General features: G+C 43.9%; 1 protein-coding gene across 9 annotated transcripts in view; it reads left to right on the top strand.

The window, feature by feature from the left end:
• DOCK8 (dedicator of cytokinesis 8) overlaps positions 1–16,775 on the top strand; it is a 267,141-nt gene that overhangs the window by 249,236 nt on the left and 1,130 nt on the right. For all 9 annotated transcript variants that reach the window (XM_006152456.3, XM_006152453.3, XM_006152460.3 and 6 more), the window contains 3 exons: positions 3,283–3,426; positions 5,189–5,295; positions 16,197–16,367. In XM_006152456.3, coding sequence (XP_006152518.1) covers positions 3,283–3,426; positions 5,189–5,295; positions 16,197–16,367 — 422 coding nt within the window. The remainder of the gene's footprint in view (positions 1–3,282; positions 3,427–5,188; positions 5,296–16,196; positions 16,368–16,775) is intronic.

Below are 16,775 nucleotides of genomic sequence, written 5' to 3'. Positions count from 1 at the left end.
AACAGGTGGGGCCAGCAGATGGCATAGTGGTTACATTGCTGGAATCCCACACGGCCAATCATGGTTTGAGTCCTGGACCCAGTGGCATCAAACTCACACCGTGTGTGTGTGCATATGTGCCCAAGATCCCAGGAGGAGAATGGAAGAGAGAGGATTGCAGCGTGGCCACCCCCTTTGAGGGGTGTGTGTGTGTGTTTGTGTTGGTGTGCGATTTCTCACTTTCCCTCTTACTGTCTCTCTCTGTCTGGCAAGCAGACATGCTCTAAGGCAGAAACCTCTTTTTAAAATAGCTATGGGTGATTTAAGCATAGTTGCATAGTTGCATAATTACTAGGGGCAGGAACCCCAAGTGAGCAACCCTGATGAGCCGGTGCTGTGTCACATGTAGGAAGGGCACCATACAAGGTAGGCAACGTGACTGGCTGATTTCTAGCTCCAGTTCCTATTGGTGATCTTTTTTTATAATTATTTATTGAATTTTATTTATTCATTCATTCATTTACTTTAATTTGACCAGAGAGAGAGACCGAAAGAGAGAAGGAAGGTGAGAAAGCAAGCTGCCAGGTCTGGGACTCAAACCATGTTTGGCCATGTGGGAGTGTCTAGCACCTTAACCACCATGCCATCTGCTAGTCCCTCTATTGGTGATTTTACACAAGCCACTTACCTTCCATTTCCTCACCTACATACTGGCAGAAAAAAAAAAAAAAAACCTCTGTGTGCAATAGAAGATTTTTAACTAATAGGACTAATCAAGAAAGTCTCTGAAATCACTGAATCATTCAAAACTAAACATGCATGAACACTTTTCTTTAAAACACATGCATGTACATTCTTTTAATATAGAGCCACAGCCTTCTCTGTAATTATGGATAAGCTGATCGTTGATAGCAATTCAGCATTGTCTTTCTTGGACAGACCATGCCCATGGTGCATTGTTCATGGTTCTCAGTTTTGCTTTCTGCAGACTGTACAATGAGAATTTGAAGATGTGAGAGCAGAAAAGTTTCCGGATTTTTATTTTTTATTTTTCCTCTTCTAGCCTTTTATAGTCTTGTGTGCACACCTAATATGACAGGAATTTTTATAGCAATTCACTTTCATAATGTCATGCCTAAGCATTCAGGTTGTTTTTATAAAAACAATCTTTCCACACCCATAGCTCATCAGTTTACTCATCGTTTAATTAGATTAGGTCATTAGAATAACACATAGAGCAGGCATAATCAAGTTGGTAAACAAACAGATGACTCGTGGTGGATACGTACTTCATCGGGCAGCAGCAGAAGGTTGAGCTCCCTGGAGAATGGCCTACCAGCAAGCGTTCAGCAAGGCAACTGCATCAGAAGCAGGTTTCACAAAGGGCAAGGGAAGTCTGAACTAGCAACTCTGATGAGAGGAGGTTGATGTAGAAGGCATCTGCTGTATTTCTTGTTCTTTTGAACTTTTTTTAAAAAAGGTTTTTGCCATAGGGCACATGAGCTCACCAGAGAGAGACAGTAAGAAGGGAAGTTAGAAATCACCCACCCAGGAGGATGACCACGCTGCAGTCTCTTCTCTCTTTTCCTCCTAGAGTTTTGGGCATGCATGAACGTGCACCTGGTATGATTTTCAAGCTACTGGATCCAGGTCTCAAACTGTGGTCAGCCATATGGGAGCCTAGCACCTTAACCAGCACGCCACCTGCTGGCCCCATGTTAAACTTTTAATGTGAGACATTCTAAGCAGAGCATAGAAATATACTCATCACCTCCCACCTCCCCCTCCCCCCCAGATTCTCACAACTTTTGGGGCCATCTGTAGTGTGTTCGCTTGCTATGGCTACATAACAAAGCACCACAGACTGGGTGGCTTAAACAACAGACATTCTTTGTCTCCGATTTGGAGACTGGAAGTCTGAAAGCAAGGGGCTGGCTGGTTGGTTCACTCTAAGGGCCATGAAGGAAGGATCTGTTCCAGGCTTTTCTCCTTGGCTTGTAGATGGCCATATTCTCCCTCTGTCTTCATGTTACCTTTGCTCTATACACGCTGTGTCCAAATTTCCTCTTTTTATTAGGGTACAGTTATATTCCGCTAGGGTCCACCTAATGAACTCAATTTAACCAATTTCCTCATTGAAGACCCTAACCTCAAATAAGATCATATAGTAAAGTACTGAAGGTTTGAACTTCCATGTGTAAATTTGGCAGGGACACAGTTTAGCGCTCATGACATTTAGGAAGGACCCTACCCTAAACCAGCAGAACCTAGCAACCGGATTGACCTTTGAGAGGATTCATTTACTAGGAATTCACCTTCAGGGTGGGTTGGAGTAGGCGCAGGTGATGCTAAGACACTGTTTTACGATGGGGAAGAAAATCCTGAGTGCTGTGCTTCCCCAGTATAAGCAGATGACTTGTTCAGTAATAGGAAAGGGAACCGCATAATACAGAAGGAACACGGACTTTGGATAAAGACATCATTGTGATCAAATTCTGCCCTCCGTAACCTACCTTTATCACCTCATGGAACCTAACCCTAAAAAATCTGCCTTCGACTATAAAATATAGAGAATAAGGAGATTGTTTAAAGGAGTAAATGATAAAATTGTGTAAATTACCTGGAATGTAATTAGTACTTGAGAAATATTAAGCCATTCCTTCTTCTTAACCTGGTCAGATTATTTTATTTTTTAAAGATTTATTTCATGAGTGAGAGAAAAAGAGGAAGAGAGAGTACTCCCACTTTACAGGTTCTTTTTTTTTTTTCCCTATAGGGCCTGTGCACTTGCCAGAAAGACAGAGAGAGACAAAGAGACAGAAAGCGAGAAATCACCCCCCAGGGGGGATGTCCATGCCACAATCCCTTCTCCTCTCAGGATCTTGGGCATGCATCCACACATGCCCAGCATGAGTTTAAGCCACTGGGTCCCAGACTCAAACCACGGTTGGCTACATGGGAGTCCAGCGGCATAGCCATTACGCTAACTGCTGGTTCCTCCCACAGGTTCTTGATGCCACAATCTACCCCCAGCCTAGCTTCAGCCAGCCCCTGGTCATGGGTACACACATGCCTGGTATACTCAGAGCAGTCTCTGGATACAAAACCAGAACCTTCCCATGTTGGTTAGCATTGCATTTCACACTGCATGATCATCCTGCCCTAACCCCAAGATTATTTTAATTTATTCCCAAAGTCTTAGCTGCCGCTTCAAATCCAGACACACTCTCTGTCATAGCTTCAGGTTTGTCCATGGCTTATGAGACCAGAAAATGATCTCTCTACCTTTCTGTTTATGTTCAGTTTGTTTTGACACCAATCGAAGTTGCCATTGAGGATATGAAGAAGAAGACGCTGCAGTTGGCAGTTGCCGTTAACCAGGAGCCCCCTGATGCAAAGATGCTTCAGATGGTCCTGCAAGGCTCTGTAGGAGCCACTGTAAACCAGGTAAGCAAAACCAGCCAGTGGTGGCTCCTCTGGCTCTGATTACTTTGGTTATTATGTCTACACCTTTTTTCCATGGGGTTGATGAGGAGTCGAATCCTCATACAAACTCAGAAATGTCCCTAAACTTAGCTTTAACACCCTTGAAGTTGAAAAGACTTTCAGGAGGCCTCTTCTTCATGTTAAACCCAAGGTAGAAAAGAAGTCCTGGAGGTAAGTGAACCACTCTTAAGGAGTACTGTTTTCAAAGAGGAGTCCTCACTTTGGGACTAGACCCAGAAATATGACCCCGATCTGGGGTCCTATGGAAGAGTAGTTAGTTAAGCCCACCTAGGCAGAGTTGTTACTGGGCTTGTGACTAATCTAAGAATGCCTGTAGGAGAGAAGGGAAAGCGCTAGAACATTCAACTTCTGAGCCAGCCATGGCATGAGCCCAACATACCAAAGACCTTGACAAGCAAGAGTGAGTCACCTGGGCCTAGGCTTCCCAAGCCCCTAGTCAGACCTGTTAGAGCCCTAACTCCCAAGTTTAGCATGCAACTGAGCAGGCCTCAGGAGGAGGGAGGTACTGGCCTAGAGAGCTTTGGCTTCCTTAATTTCAGTTCTAGATCCGTTCTTGTCCACATCCCACACTTGGATACTCAGTGAACATCACATTCGATTTTTTCATATTCGGCACAAATGGGATTTTCTTGTAACAGTCCACTTAATATCCAGTGAGAAAAAATAGCAGAGAGGAGAAATGCCCATTTTATTTCCAAAATCAGAAAAAACTAGGGGGATCAGCAGATGGCATAGTGGTTAAGTTCCTGGATTCTCACATGGCTGACTGCAGTTCAAGTCTCGGATGCAGTGGCTTGAAACTCATGCCAGGAGAAGGGATTGCAGCATGGTCATCCTCCCTGGGGGATGATCTCTCACTTTCCCTCTCACTTTCTCTGTCTCTGTCTCTCTCTCTCCAGGGAGCACAGGCACCCAAAGGCAAAAATCTCTCAGAAAAAAAAAAAAGAAAGAAAGAAAGAAAAGGAAAAATTAGGAAGCAATAACTTTCTAAAATTCCTAACTAATTTTGTAAGTGTCAATCCTTCGACTAAAATGAAAGACTTGGGGCCGGCAGGTGGCATGGTGGTTAGGTGCTAGACTCCCGTGTGGCCCACCATGGTTCAAGTCCCAGACCTGGTGACTTACTTTCTCACTCTCCTTCTCTCTCTTTCTGTTTCTCTCTGCTCAAAATAAAAAATGATAATAATAAATAAAATTAAAAACCTTAAACAATGAAAATGAAAGACTTTATAAACCTACAACCATGAACTACGTACATACAATGATATCTCTGGCTCACGCCAGCAATTAGTCAAAATAGGGTTCACTACTAAGGGCAAATAGACAAGCAAATGTGAATCAAGACAATCCCCATTTCAGAAAGCAGACCCAAGCAGATACCCTTTGATTTAGTGGTATTACCTATGCATATGAAGGAAAATCTACTGATGGTAGTATGTGAGTGGGAAAATGCATTTATACTTCTGAATATTCTGCTAAAACTTTAAACTCTTCTTGAAGAATTGAAACATCCTAAAAAAATTTTTTTTTAATTTTAAAAAAAGAATTGAAACACCCTAAAATGTTCGAGACCTTCCTTGACTTTCTTTAGTCAAACCAACCACAAAATTGAATATTCAAACTAAGAAGTCATTCCAACCTTTTCTTCCAAGTAATCTGATTTTCTTTCCAATATAAGTATTGTTTTTACTTTTCCCATCAGGGACCATTGGAAGTAGCCCAAGTCTTCTTGGCCGAAATTCCAGCTGACCCAAAACTCTATCGACATCACAACAAGTTGAGGCTATGCTTTAAGGAATTCATAATGCGGTAAGAAGGAGAATGGCTGGGGACTGCAGCAGAGCAATGGTTCTCAAAGTTAGTTACATTACTAACACTTAAAAGTGTAAAGTGCATTCATGTCTGTCATTTCACATGTGTCTGTCAATCACATTGGAACACCAACAACATCATCATCCTCATTTTCCAAAACAGGAATCAGAGGTGAGATAGGAGGTGATTTTACAGGTGATTGACAACCAGTTAGAAGCAGAGTTGAGTTCAAACCAGGTCTTAGGAATCTAAATAGTCTATCAGTGTGCTGATGAGTTCAAGTGATGGATTAGAGTCCCAGAAGGTCTTAGCATTGGCAGTCTTTGTAATTTGCCAAATCATGTAGTTAAAAATAGACACTCATGGGCCAGAGGGTGGCATGGTGGTTAAGGCACTGGATCTCACATGGATGACTCCACAGTTCAAGTGGTTTGAAAAACATGCCAGGTGTGTGTGCGTGCATTCCCCCAAATCCTAAGAAGAGAATGGAGAAGAGATTGGGCATGGTCATCCCATCTAGGGGCAAAGGTTTTCACCTTTTTCACTGTCTCTCTTTTTCTCTCTGGCAAGTGCATGTGCCTATAGCAAAAAAAGAAAGAAAGAAAGGAAGAAAGAAAGAAAGAAAGAAAGAAAGAAAGAAAGAAAGAAAGAAAGAAAGAAAGAAAGAAGGAAGGAAGGAAGGAAGGAAGGAAGGAAGGAAGGAAAGAAAAAGAAAGAAAGAAAGAAAGAAAGAAAGAAAGAAAGAAAGAAAGAAAGAAAGAAAGAAAGAAAGAAAGAAAGAAAGAAAGAAAGAAAAGAAAGAAAGAGGACACTGCCGCAAATGGAGAGATAAGGGCAAAATTCTGAAACTGGGCTTTCTCAGAGGTGTCATCTAGATGGCAGTTCTCCATGTCAGACAAGGCTCATCTCTGTCCCTGAATTCTGCAGAGCAACTGCCCTCAAGAGCAGCCCATTCAGCCCACAGAGGAGGTGGGCTTTTGGATAAGGTCTGTAGTCTGGTTGCAAGACAGATCATTGGGTCTCCTGTGGCCCTAAAAAAAGAGTACAAAAGAGGTGATGGCATTTCATTCCTAAGAAAGAAGGACATCCAAATAAAATACATAGCAATATTTCTTTTCATCCAGATCTTTAGGGAAGCAGATGAGGTATAAAAATATCCTCACTTGGCAAATAGGGAATAAAGGAATCTAAAAGTTAGTTTACTGAATTCATTGAAAGGCCATCAGAATGATGGTGAGGTTGAAGATATCTCCTCCTTCACAGGCTTTGGGCTTTGGAAAGGGGTCTACAGCTCTGTTATGTATAGAGACACACACTTCGCCCTCCAGTGCTGTGTCATAATAGGATGTGATGTGTGGTTCTCTGTGTGTGCACGTGTGTGTGTGTGTGCATGTGTGTGTGCATACATGCACCTACATTACACCTGCATGCACATACAGATCGTATTTATTAATGTTGTGGTGTGCGAAGTGTTTCCTGTGTTTCATAGCAATGGTGAATTACGAAGAAGGTGGATTTGTTTAAAATTCCAGAGAACACATGCATTTGCCATAGAGAGAGAGGAGGAGGGGAGAAAGCATCCCCAGTGGGACACAGTCATGCCACAGTCCCTTCTCCATTTCTCTTCCTGTCAAGATTTTGGGCACACATGCCTGGCATGTTTTTCAAGCCACTACAGCCAGTATTCAAATGGCAATCAGCCATGGCGGATTCATCTCTCAAAGCACAGGGCTTAATGGCTATGCTACAGGGCCTGCCCAAAAGGTGAATTTTCTTCAGCACATAGTACATGCTTATATAACAAAGAAGAGAAAGATATTTGAGGGATTTTTTTTAGATCTATTACTTTTCACATATTTTCACTAAAATTTAATTATGGTTGAAAGTCTTCAAAGTTGGCAATGGTCCAGGCTTCTCTTGGCCTCTTAAAAGACCTATGAAATTTTTTTTTAGTTGCACAGGGGTCATGTGCACTTGCTAAAAACAGACAGAGATAGAGACAGGGAGAGGAGGAGAAAGCACCACTCAGTGGGGTGTGGTCATGGTGCAGTCCCTTCTCCCTTTCTCCACCTGTCAGGATTCGGGGCATGCATGCACATGTGCCCAGCATGGTTTTCAAGCTGCCAGGGCTGGAATTCAGACTTTATGTCTGGCCTTATGGGATCCAGCTCTCTTAACTGCCAGGCCAGCCAAAAGACATATGAAATGTTTAATGAGCACTGATGACTCAGGTGTGATGTTAGTTACTCCGCTGCTTTGTCAGAGGAACTGGCTAACTAACACACTGCAGCGGGTACTAAGAACTCGGAGTGAGGTAACTGTTGGATAGCGGCAATCAGAAAAGAGAGCTGTAACAGGCTGGAGTACTTGGGGACGCTTTCTGGAAAAACACCACTGAAACCCTGTCTTGGATATATGGGTGGGAGAACGGGGGTAGTAGGAAAAAGCCGTCACTGGCAAATGGGCCAACATGATCACAGGGCTCAAACCGAGAAATGCCTGTGATCCAGCTGGTCTCCCGACTTCTAGCTAGAGCAGCCTGTTCCATGAACATCCAGGACACGAAGGAAAGATTAAGACAGTACTATGATAGTTCTTCAAAAAGTACATGGAAAATGCATATTATGAAAACTGTGCATGAATTTCACAATTTTTTGCACCAAAATAAATAAATAAATATATGTATATATGTGTGTATATATATATGTATATAGATATATAGATAGATAGATTAGGTTTTTGCCATAGGATGCGTGTGTTTGACAGAGACAGAGACAGTGAGAGGGAAAGTAAGAAAGTGAGAAATCACCTCCTGGGGGGATGGTCACACCACAATCCCTCTCCTCCATCCTCCTCTTGGGATTTTGGGCAGGCACACATGCACACACACCCAGCTTTATTTTCAAGCCACCAGACCCAGGACTCAAACTGTGGTTAATTAATTTTTGATATAGGGCATGCGTGCTTTCCAGGGAGAGACAGATGTGAACCTCATAGCCATCCATGTAGGATCCAGCCGCCTTAACCTCCATGCCACCTGCTGGCACTCCACGTGAATGTCAAACAGAATGCAAATCAGATTTTCTCTTAACAGGCTTCCTTAGACATTGAGATTTTATTCAGATGGGCCTGCATGGTGGCATACTGCTAATGCGCGGCTTCAGCACAGATGGGTCTATACAGGCCACGGTTCTGTTCCTTGACTGACTGTGCCTGCTAAGCATGTGTGCCCATAATCCTAGCTGCCTGGGAGCAGGGGTAGGAGTCACAGGGAGGGACTGTACCATGAGACCTCTTTGCAGTTCTTGTCTTTCTCTAGCTTTCTCATGAAATAAATGAGAGTAATAAACGTAAGTAAATAAATAAATTTTATTCAGAATCCCACTTATTGATGTGAAGTGACTTCAAAAAGTTTGTTTAAACATTAAATTAAATTACAGTTTTATTGGGGCCAGCAGGTGGCATGATGGTTAAGACATTGGACTATGCGGTTCGAGCTGCTCTTTGGCAAGCACACGTGCCCTATAACAAAATTAATTAACTAATTAAAATAATTAATAAAGTTTGAGTTGAGGGGCAGCAGGTAGAGTGTAGGTTAAGGCTCTGGATCCCACATGTCTGACAGTGCAGTTTTAGTCCTGGACCAGGCAGTATGAAAGTTATGCCGGGTATGTGTGTGTGAGTCCAAAACTCCCTACAGGAAACTGGAAGAGAAGGGATTGAGGGTGGCCATTCCCCCTGAGGTGGAGGGGACTGACTTTTTTCTCTCTCTCTCTCTCTCTCTCTCTCTCTCTTGTGAGTAAATGAGCTCTATGGCCAAAAATAAATAAAGAAAGAAAAGAAAAGAAAAGAAAAAGAAAAAAGTTCACGTCGATTTCCTCTACTAGTTAAAAATCTTGCACGTCACTATCTTATGTATGTGACCCTCTATGACTCCACCTAGCTAAAATGTACTTTCAAAATCCTTGCTAAGCATAACATTTCTAATTAGCTTCTAGTCCCAGGAAAAGTTACTCCAAAGAGAACCAGGACTGAGCAAAACCAGTCCCAGGCAAGAGAGAAAAGGAAATGGATTTCCCTAGGAATGGCCCTTTAACAAAGAATATTAGACTTTCAATAAAAATGTTATCTTTCTCCTCAATGGCCTTCAAAAATGTGGCTTTTCAAAATCAGATTCACCATTTAAAATATTGTTCTCTGACTCTTCTCATGTGATTCCACATGGGAAACCAGGCTAGAATCTTACCTTCCTCATTTGAGTACTGAGTTGTTCTAGAACGCCTCAGACTATCAGTGCTTTTCAACCTTCTCTATGCTTACAGATTACCTGGGGATCCTGTAAAAATTCAGATTCTGATTCACTGGGTCTGGTGTAGGGCCTGGGAGTCTGCATTTCTGAGTTCTAGGTGAGGCTGCTGCTGCCGGATAGAACCAAGCCTTGAGCAAAGAGGCTGTAGAGGTTACTTGATTGCTTTCCTTTCAGCTTCCTCCACTTGCCTCTCTGGGCCTTCTCTCCCAGGCCACCCCTGTTGTTACTCACCTCTTTTTCCTTTCCCTGCCTCCTTCTACAAAAGCAGATGTGCTCAAACGTCTATACTTCAGACCAGATGAAGATGAGTTTATTCACTCATTCAGCAAATACTTATTGAGGCCAGGCTTTGTGCCAGGCAGCGAGCTACCTGTGGGGAAGGACGAAGTCCCAGTACAGGTGAGGCAAGGCTGCGGGCAGAGCACTGCTCCTTGCTGTTCTGCCTGTGTACGAGCAGTGGCTGATGTTCCTTCTTTAGTTCTCATAGAGCCAAAATCACAACTAAACTGTGGCCATGGCTGCACAATCATATACATTTATTAAAACTCAATCGAAGTGGAATCAGCAGATGGTGTAATGGTTACGTTGCTGGACTGCCACATAGTTGACCACAGTTCGCATCCCAGATCCAGTAGCTTAAAACTCCCACTGGGTGCATGTGTGTGTCTGCCCAAGATCCAGAGAGGAGAATGGAGGAGGCAGGATTGCAGCATGGCCATCGCCCCTGGAGAGTGATTTCTCGCTGTCTCTCTGTCTCCAGTTAGTGCATATTCTCTATAGCAAAAATATCTTTTAAAAAATCATAAAATATCAAACTGTGATTAAAATGGCTGAATGTTACGTCAGTTAGACCCTCAACCCAAGTGTGAGATGAGAAGAACCTGCCTTTTTCTCCCATTGCTTAATTGTTTCTCGAGTCCAATCAGAAAGTTACAGCTTTTTAATGAACGAGGTAACTATTTTGTCATGTGGTTTGCGCTTTCTCCCCTGACTCTTTCTGACAGTAGAGATGACACAGGAGGGGAAATGTTTGGGGGGTGGAACAGATCTCGGGGTTCTGCTTTAATAAGCTCCAGCTTGTGGGCAGACTTGGGCTGTCGCTCAGCAAGCCAATTCCAAGGTGATCCTAAGCGGGCGTTTGGGTGCAGAGAGCTAATAGCAGAAACACACGCTTGCCAGGCGGTCTGCCCTGGCTTCCGCCCTGGGCAGTGGCCTTTCTGACTCAGCCCTAGCCGGAACCAGGAACAGCCATCAAGAAACCTGGCAGGCTGGTGTGCGGCACCCAGCACCCCCCCCGCCAGTCCTGCAGCTTTCTGAATCGCCGTCACGTTGGGAGCTCAGTTCACTTCTGCCTTTTCCTGTCATAGGCAAAAAACCCTCAGGGGCTCAGACACCGCAACAGAAAGACGGGATGTTCTTTCTCCAGGCTCCCAGGCCATCTCAGTGCCTCTACTTCTTTTTCAGTGGTCTTTCTTTTACTCACCTGGACTTTATTATTCTTCCAAGGACCAAGAATTGTACATTCATTTTTAAATTGAAGTAAAAGATAGCAGCACTCATCGGCACCAGTTTAAGATTGTACTTCAAGGGATATGCAGCCAACCAGGATCGGGTTCTCATCCGCGTGGCCACAGAGTTGGAAAGCTGAGTGTCTACTGGACGGGTTTTTAAACTGGAATTAGGGTCTGTGAAGAGTAAGGGGAAGGGTTTTCTCTTCCAAGTGACCAAAGGCACATGAAATGTGGAGAGTGTAGGAGAAACAGAAGCAGTTGGTAGAAAGAGATCTGAACAGGGGCCAGGAGGTGGCCTGCTGGGTAAGGCGCTGGAGTCTCACATGGCCGACCGCAGTGCCAGTCCCAGATCCAGTGGCTTGAAAATCACAAAAAACAAACAAATTTGGTGGAAAAAATAAAGTCTTAGGTATTAAGGGGATGCTCAAAAGCAGGTCAGTAATGGAAACAAACGAGTGGCTTTTATTACTTTCCCAGGGTCAGAGAGACCTGTGTCAGTGGGCCAAGGCTGGTAGAATGAAAACTGAGAGCCAAGTGGGACCGCTTACACACACGCGCACTCACATGCACACTCTTCCCCTCTCGCATCCCACCCTCAGTGACTGTAAAGAGGAAAATGCTCTTTTCGTTGCAGTGATATTCTGTCCTCTTGTTCCACCCTACCCCTGCTCTCTTGGACAAGTTCTTGGTCCTCTCACTCCTTGCCTCAGGAGGAGGGGGCAGTGCCCTGGAGTGGGGCTGGGACTGATACTGACTTGGAGGATACTATATGCCCATTGAACCCTAGGCTCTGTGACTCTTCAGGACAGAAGCCCAGGGCCTGAAGGAGGTAGAAGCCATACACTGCGACTCACGCATATTCTACCAGCCTGTCGTATCATCAGCCTACCCTACAGTCCAGTCGAGACAACCAGCCCCTGCTTCAGGTCTCAGAACCTGCATCAAGGTGTCAGGTGCCACACGGGACATTTTCCCAAGCCCACAGCCCTCGTGTAGCCCCTTCTCACAAAGCGTGCTAGGACACTGCCCCTGTGCTGAGGAGGTAGTCACAGGCCCTGCAGGGGCAGCTCAGCCAGAGGAGGCAGAGGGGCTCGCTGTCTGCCCTGGGGTTGCCCCCTCCCCCCCACAGCTGTGAACTGTGGCCACGTGCTTCCCCACTGTGGAGGGGCCCACGCAGGAGGAGCGCCTTCCGCCAGGCTGTGGCTCCTGCTTTGCTCTGGGAAAGGCAGCCAACACTGAGCAGCCCTCCCTGATGGCAGCCACACATCTGTCACCCATTTTATAGATAAAGGAAGGAGGTTCTGATTAGCCCAGAGTCACAGACCAAGTTAAGTGGCAGAACTACAATGTAACTAGGACTTTGAACTAGTCTTCCCCTGGGACAGGCTATCCTTGAAATGTGGAGTCCAGTAGAGGTCAGGCTGGTAGGGAGGAAACACATGAACTATTACTACTATATACACACAGACTACGGAGGGTTTAGTTAATTCCAGTGAGGCTGTCAGAGTAGACATCCCCAAATTAGCAGCTGGTTTCTGCAGGCATCATTCCGCCTCCTGTAGTCTGTCAATGGTACAAACCTGGGCCTTGAAGTCATCCTGAAACTGATTTTATTTTGCACATGACGGTGGCTCATAACTGTTGGTTAAGAAGCAATAAAAAAATAATAATAAGAGGTGATAGAGATTTCTCAGGATTCAAAGGCTGTATACCTCCCCATTCCAGGTCTGTCCTCAAACCTTTGATATGTAATCTTAGGTATCCTACAATTTGCTTTAATTAATGTCAGACTTAAAAGATAGGTGAAAATCCAGTTAAGGGAGTTCTTTTGGCTTTTAGGTGAGTTGAGTCAAGTCCTTCTGTAGCTGGCTAATGAAGCTGTGGTCATGGGTTTCGTTTTGTCCAGGCCAGGCAGCTTTCTCCTGCCCCAAAGCTACGTGCTGCCCTCTTCATCCTGGACTGTCATCCTGAACATGTGCTCAGTGTGGATAAGGAAAATTAGGTAACAATACCTGGGTGTCTCCATAACTTAACCACATTTAGGAAAATGGTTTAAACCATATCGATAACCAGAATCATATTCCTCTAAAGAATAGTAGAGTTATTACTAGTTCCTCTATTTCAGCTAAATTGCAACCATTATTCTGTTCCTTTAAGGTTGACTGATTTGTCAGTTCTCTTGGGCAGAACAGTATAAAACAAAAGCAAGACTTCATCACATTTAAATAACATTGTTTTCTTTTTTGGTATGTACCCTACTGTGTAGGAGGCCAGAAAAACACTAGATTTAACGTTCACATATCAGGTAGCCACTGTGAGTTTTAAAGATTGTTTTCTCCTCATCTCTAATGCTCTGCAGGTTTTCCATCATGGAGCTAGGTGTAGATCTGCTTCTGTTCATTAGAAGATTTGTGTCTATTTTCAGCTCTAGAAAATTCCCAGCCATTGTCTCTTTGAATATTGCCTTTCCCTCATTTTCCATTGACTTGGCGATTCTAATAGATGTGGGTTGGGTATCTCTATTACATCTTGATGATGTCTCTTAACAGCGTTTTAATTTAAAATATTTTTGGTGATCTCTTTAGGTTGGTATACATTTCATTAGTTCTCTGGTTGTAGCTAGTCTATTATTTAATTTGTTCATTGGTGTTTTCTTCTTTATTTTAGTGACTTCACTTTTATTTACAGATGTTCTATTTGTTTTTTTTTTTAAAAAAAGAATTATTTATTTAATTTTATTTATTATTATTTCTTAAATTTTATATAGGGCATGTGAGATCACTAGAGAGAGAGAGAGAGAAAGTGAGCCACCAGGTCTGGGACTCAAATCACATTTGGTCATGTGGGAGTCCAAACGCCTCAACCACCACAATACCTGCTGGACCCCAAACTTATCTGATTCTTTTCTGTAATTTTCCTGGTCTCTCTTTTCATACTCCCCTGTTTTTGCTTAAACACGAATCTGACACATTTTACTGGGTTGTTGGAAAAGTCATGACATGGTTTTTTTTTAGTGTGTTTCTGTGCAAAATGTGTCATGACTTTTCCGACAACCCAGTGCTACCTCTCTGTATTAACTTTTGTTTTTAATTGCTCTATTTTCTCTAATTTTTACTGAGCTAATTCTTCTACTTTTTGCATGTTGGTTCTCTCTCATGGTGGTTGGTTTCTTCATGTGATTTGTAGTTTTTTATTGTGAGCTCATATTTGGCAGGAGTCGCTCTGTGGGTGGCCCATGTGCACTGATTGAGAAAATATTCCATTAGAGCACATTTACATTACCTTTTGTCTGAGCCCACGGAATTTCAATAACCTTGGCTAGTGTATAAGTTAATTTCTCACCTCGGAGCATATAATAGAGGAATGCAAATTCTTAACACATGTCCTCATGTGGTGCCAGCCTAGAATTTCAGTTTCTCCAGGTGACTTTCTTTCCTATTAATAGCCCTAAGCTGATAGCAAGTTTCTATTTCACCTCTCTGAACAGTTTTTTAATTTATTTATTTTTTGAGAGGCTTTTGCCATGGGGCGCATGTGCTCGCCAGACAGACAGAGAGAGAGACAGAAAGCGAGAAATCATTCCCCAGGGGGGATGGCCACACCGCAACCCCTTCTCCTCCATTCTCCTCTTGGAATCTTGGGCACGCACACACACACGCCTGGCGTGAGTTTTTTTAAGCCACTGGTCCAGGACGCGAACCGCGGTTGACTACATGGGAGTCCAGCAACATAGCCATTACGCTAACTGCTGGTCCCTCTGAACAGTTTGTAGCATTTTTCTAATACCTTTTTTATAGCTAGGGTAGCTTTTCAAGGCTCTGAACTATATGCAGGTCACATATCCAGAACCCCACTTTGCCCTGACCAAGACTAGGCCAGATCACTGACCTCCGAAAGCCCTTCTGCCCAGCCTCCAGGACCTGTATGCAATCCTGAAATCCTAACAGGCAATCCGGGTGAGGGCTTGCATGGCACCAGCCCTCAGTGTCACTCTGGCTTTGATTTTTCTTCCCTCTTCCTTTCTGCCACCTGAGGTGTCCCTTTTTTCTGTAATATGTTTTTGCTGTGCTTTCCTGGCACGTCTGTGTACACATAGTAGAAGGGGCTGAATTGCATCTGCTCTGTCTGCCGTGTTGTCATAAATCACAGTGAGCTTTTGGGGCTGGCAGGTGGTGTGGTGGTTAAGGGTGCTGCTAGACTCCCACATGGCCAACCATGGTTCGAGTCATAGACCTGGTGGCTTGTTTTCTCATTCTTCCCCCCCCCCCAACCCCATTATGTCCTTCTCTGGTCAAATTAAAAATAAATAAATAAACAAGGTCAAATGAAATATTTCTTTAAGAAAAAAAATCACAGTGAGGTTTTGTAAGCATGACAGGTTCCATCCTGCAGTGACTAGGAGTTTGAATCTTAGATTCCCTACTTTCTCACAGTGTTCTCTCAGGCAAGCATCCTAACACTTCTGAGCTTCAGGGACAAAACAGATAAACGCTGACTTTCTGAGGTTGTGAGGGAAAAATAAACGGCGCATGTAAAACTCCTTGCATAATGCATGGCCCGTAGCAAGCCAGGGGTTCTCAACTCTAGCTAGGCAGGTATTAATATCCTCTGGACAAATGTTTAAAATAGAGTTTTTAGGTTCCCTGTCTCAGCAGTTCTGATTCATGATATCTGATATGCCACCATATTTATAAACATTCAGGAAATGTTAAATACATTACCATTAGCTATTTGGGGCTAATGATTTATTTATTTATTTATTTATTTATTTATTCTCAATTGTCAGGGGATGTGTTTGCTCACTGTGGGGTAAAGGTGAGGGGACTGGAAGAATGCAACCCTCTAATGCAATCCCCTTTTCCTCCCTCTGCTGTCAAGATTTTGGACATGCTCACAAACTTGCCTGGTGTGTTTTCCAAGCCCCCAAGTCTAGGACTCACACTGTGCCGTCAGCCATGCATGCTTCAGCTCCCTTAATCACTAGGCCATAGGGCTGGCTCAGTTCCCAAACGTCTAAGCATTCCCAGCTGGTGTGAAATGAAATCTCCTTTTTCTCCCACCTGATGTTTTCATCTCAGATGTGGTGAAGCTGTAGAGAAAAACAAGCGTCTCATCACAGCAGACCAGAGGGAGTATCAGCAGGAATTGAAAAAGAACTACAACAAGCTGAGAGAGAACCTCAGGCCAATGATTGAGCGGAAAATTCCAGAACTCTACAAGCCCATATTCAGAGTTGAGAGTCAAAAGAGGTAAGAACAGGGCAGAGGAAGCCTCTTCCAGGGGATGAAAGACAATGCTTGGGACCCAGCACACACGGCTTGCTAGTGAACTACAGACCCTTCCTTCCGAGGGTGGGAGTGGGCTTGGAGTCAGAGAGGCCACCACAGTGGGACCTGATCTGTTTCCATCCTGTCCTCCTTCCCTGTGACCTTTCTCAGGCCTATCATGTTGGCCTTGTGCCTGTGGACTTCCCAGGGCCAAGTTATGGCCTGTGATGGTTTTCAGTTTAGTTTTGTCTCACCTTGATTTCTGGCACAGTGAGTTCTCCGTGGTAGATGCCCTTCTCTGGTAGGTTATTTCCCACCCCCTCTCTTTAAGGTTTAATTGAAGGGCAGCTATACTCACCTCCCTGCCACAAATGTGCACTACAGACTAAT

Source organism: Tupaia chinensis, unplaced genomic scaffold (assembly GCF_000334495.1).
Source record: "Tupaia chinensis unplaced genomic scaffold, TupChi_1.0 Scaffold000354_1, whole genome shotgun sequence".
NCBI classification, from domain to species: domain Eukaryota; kingdom Metazoa; phylum Chordata; class Mammalia; order Scandentia; family Tupaiidae; genus Tupaia; species Tupaia belangeri.
This window is presented reverse-complemented; position numbering and strand designations above follow the sequence as displayed.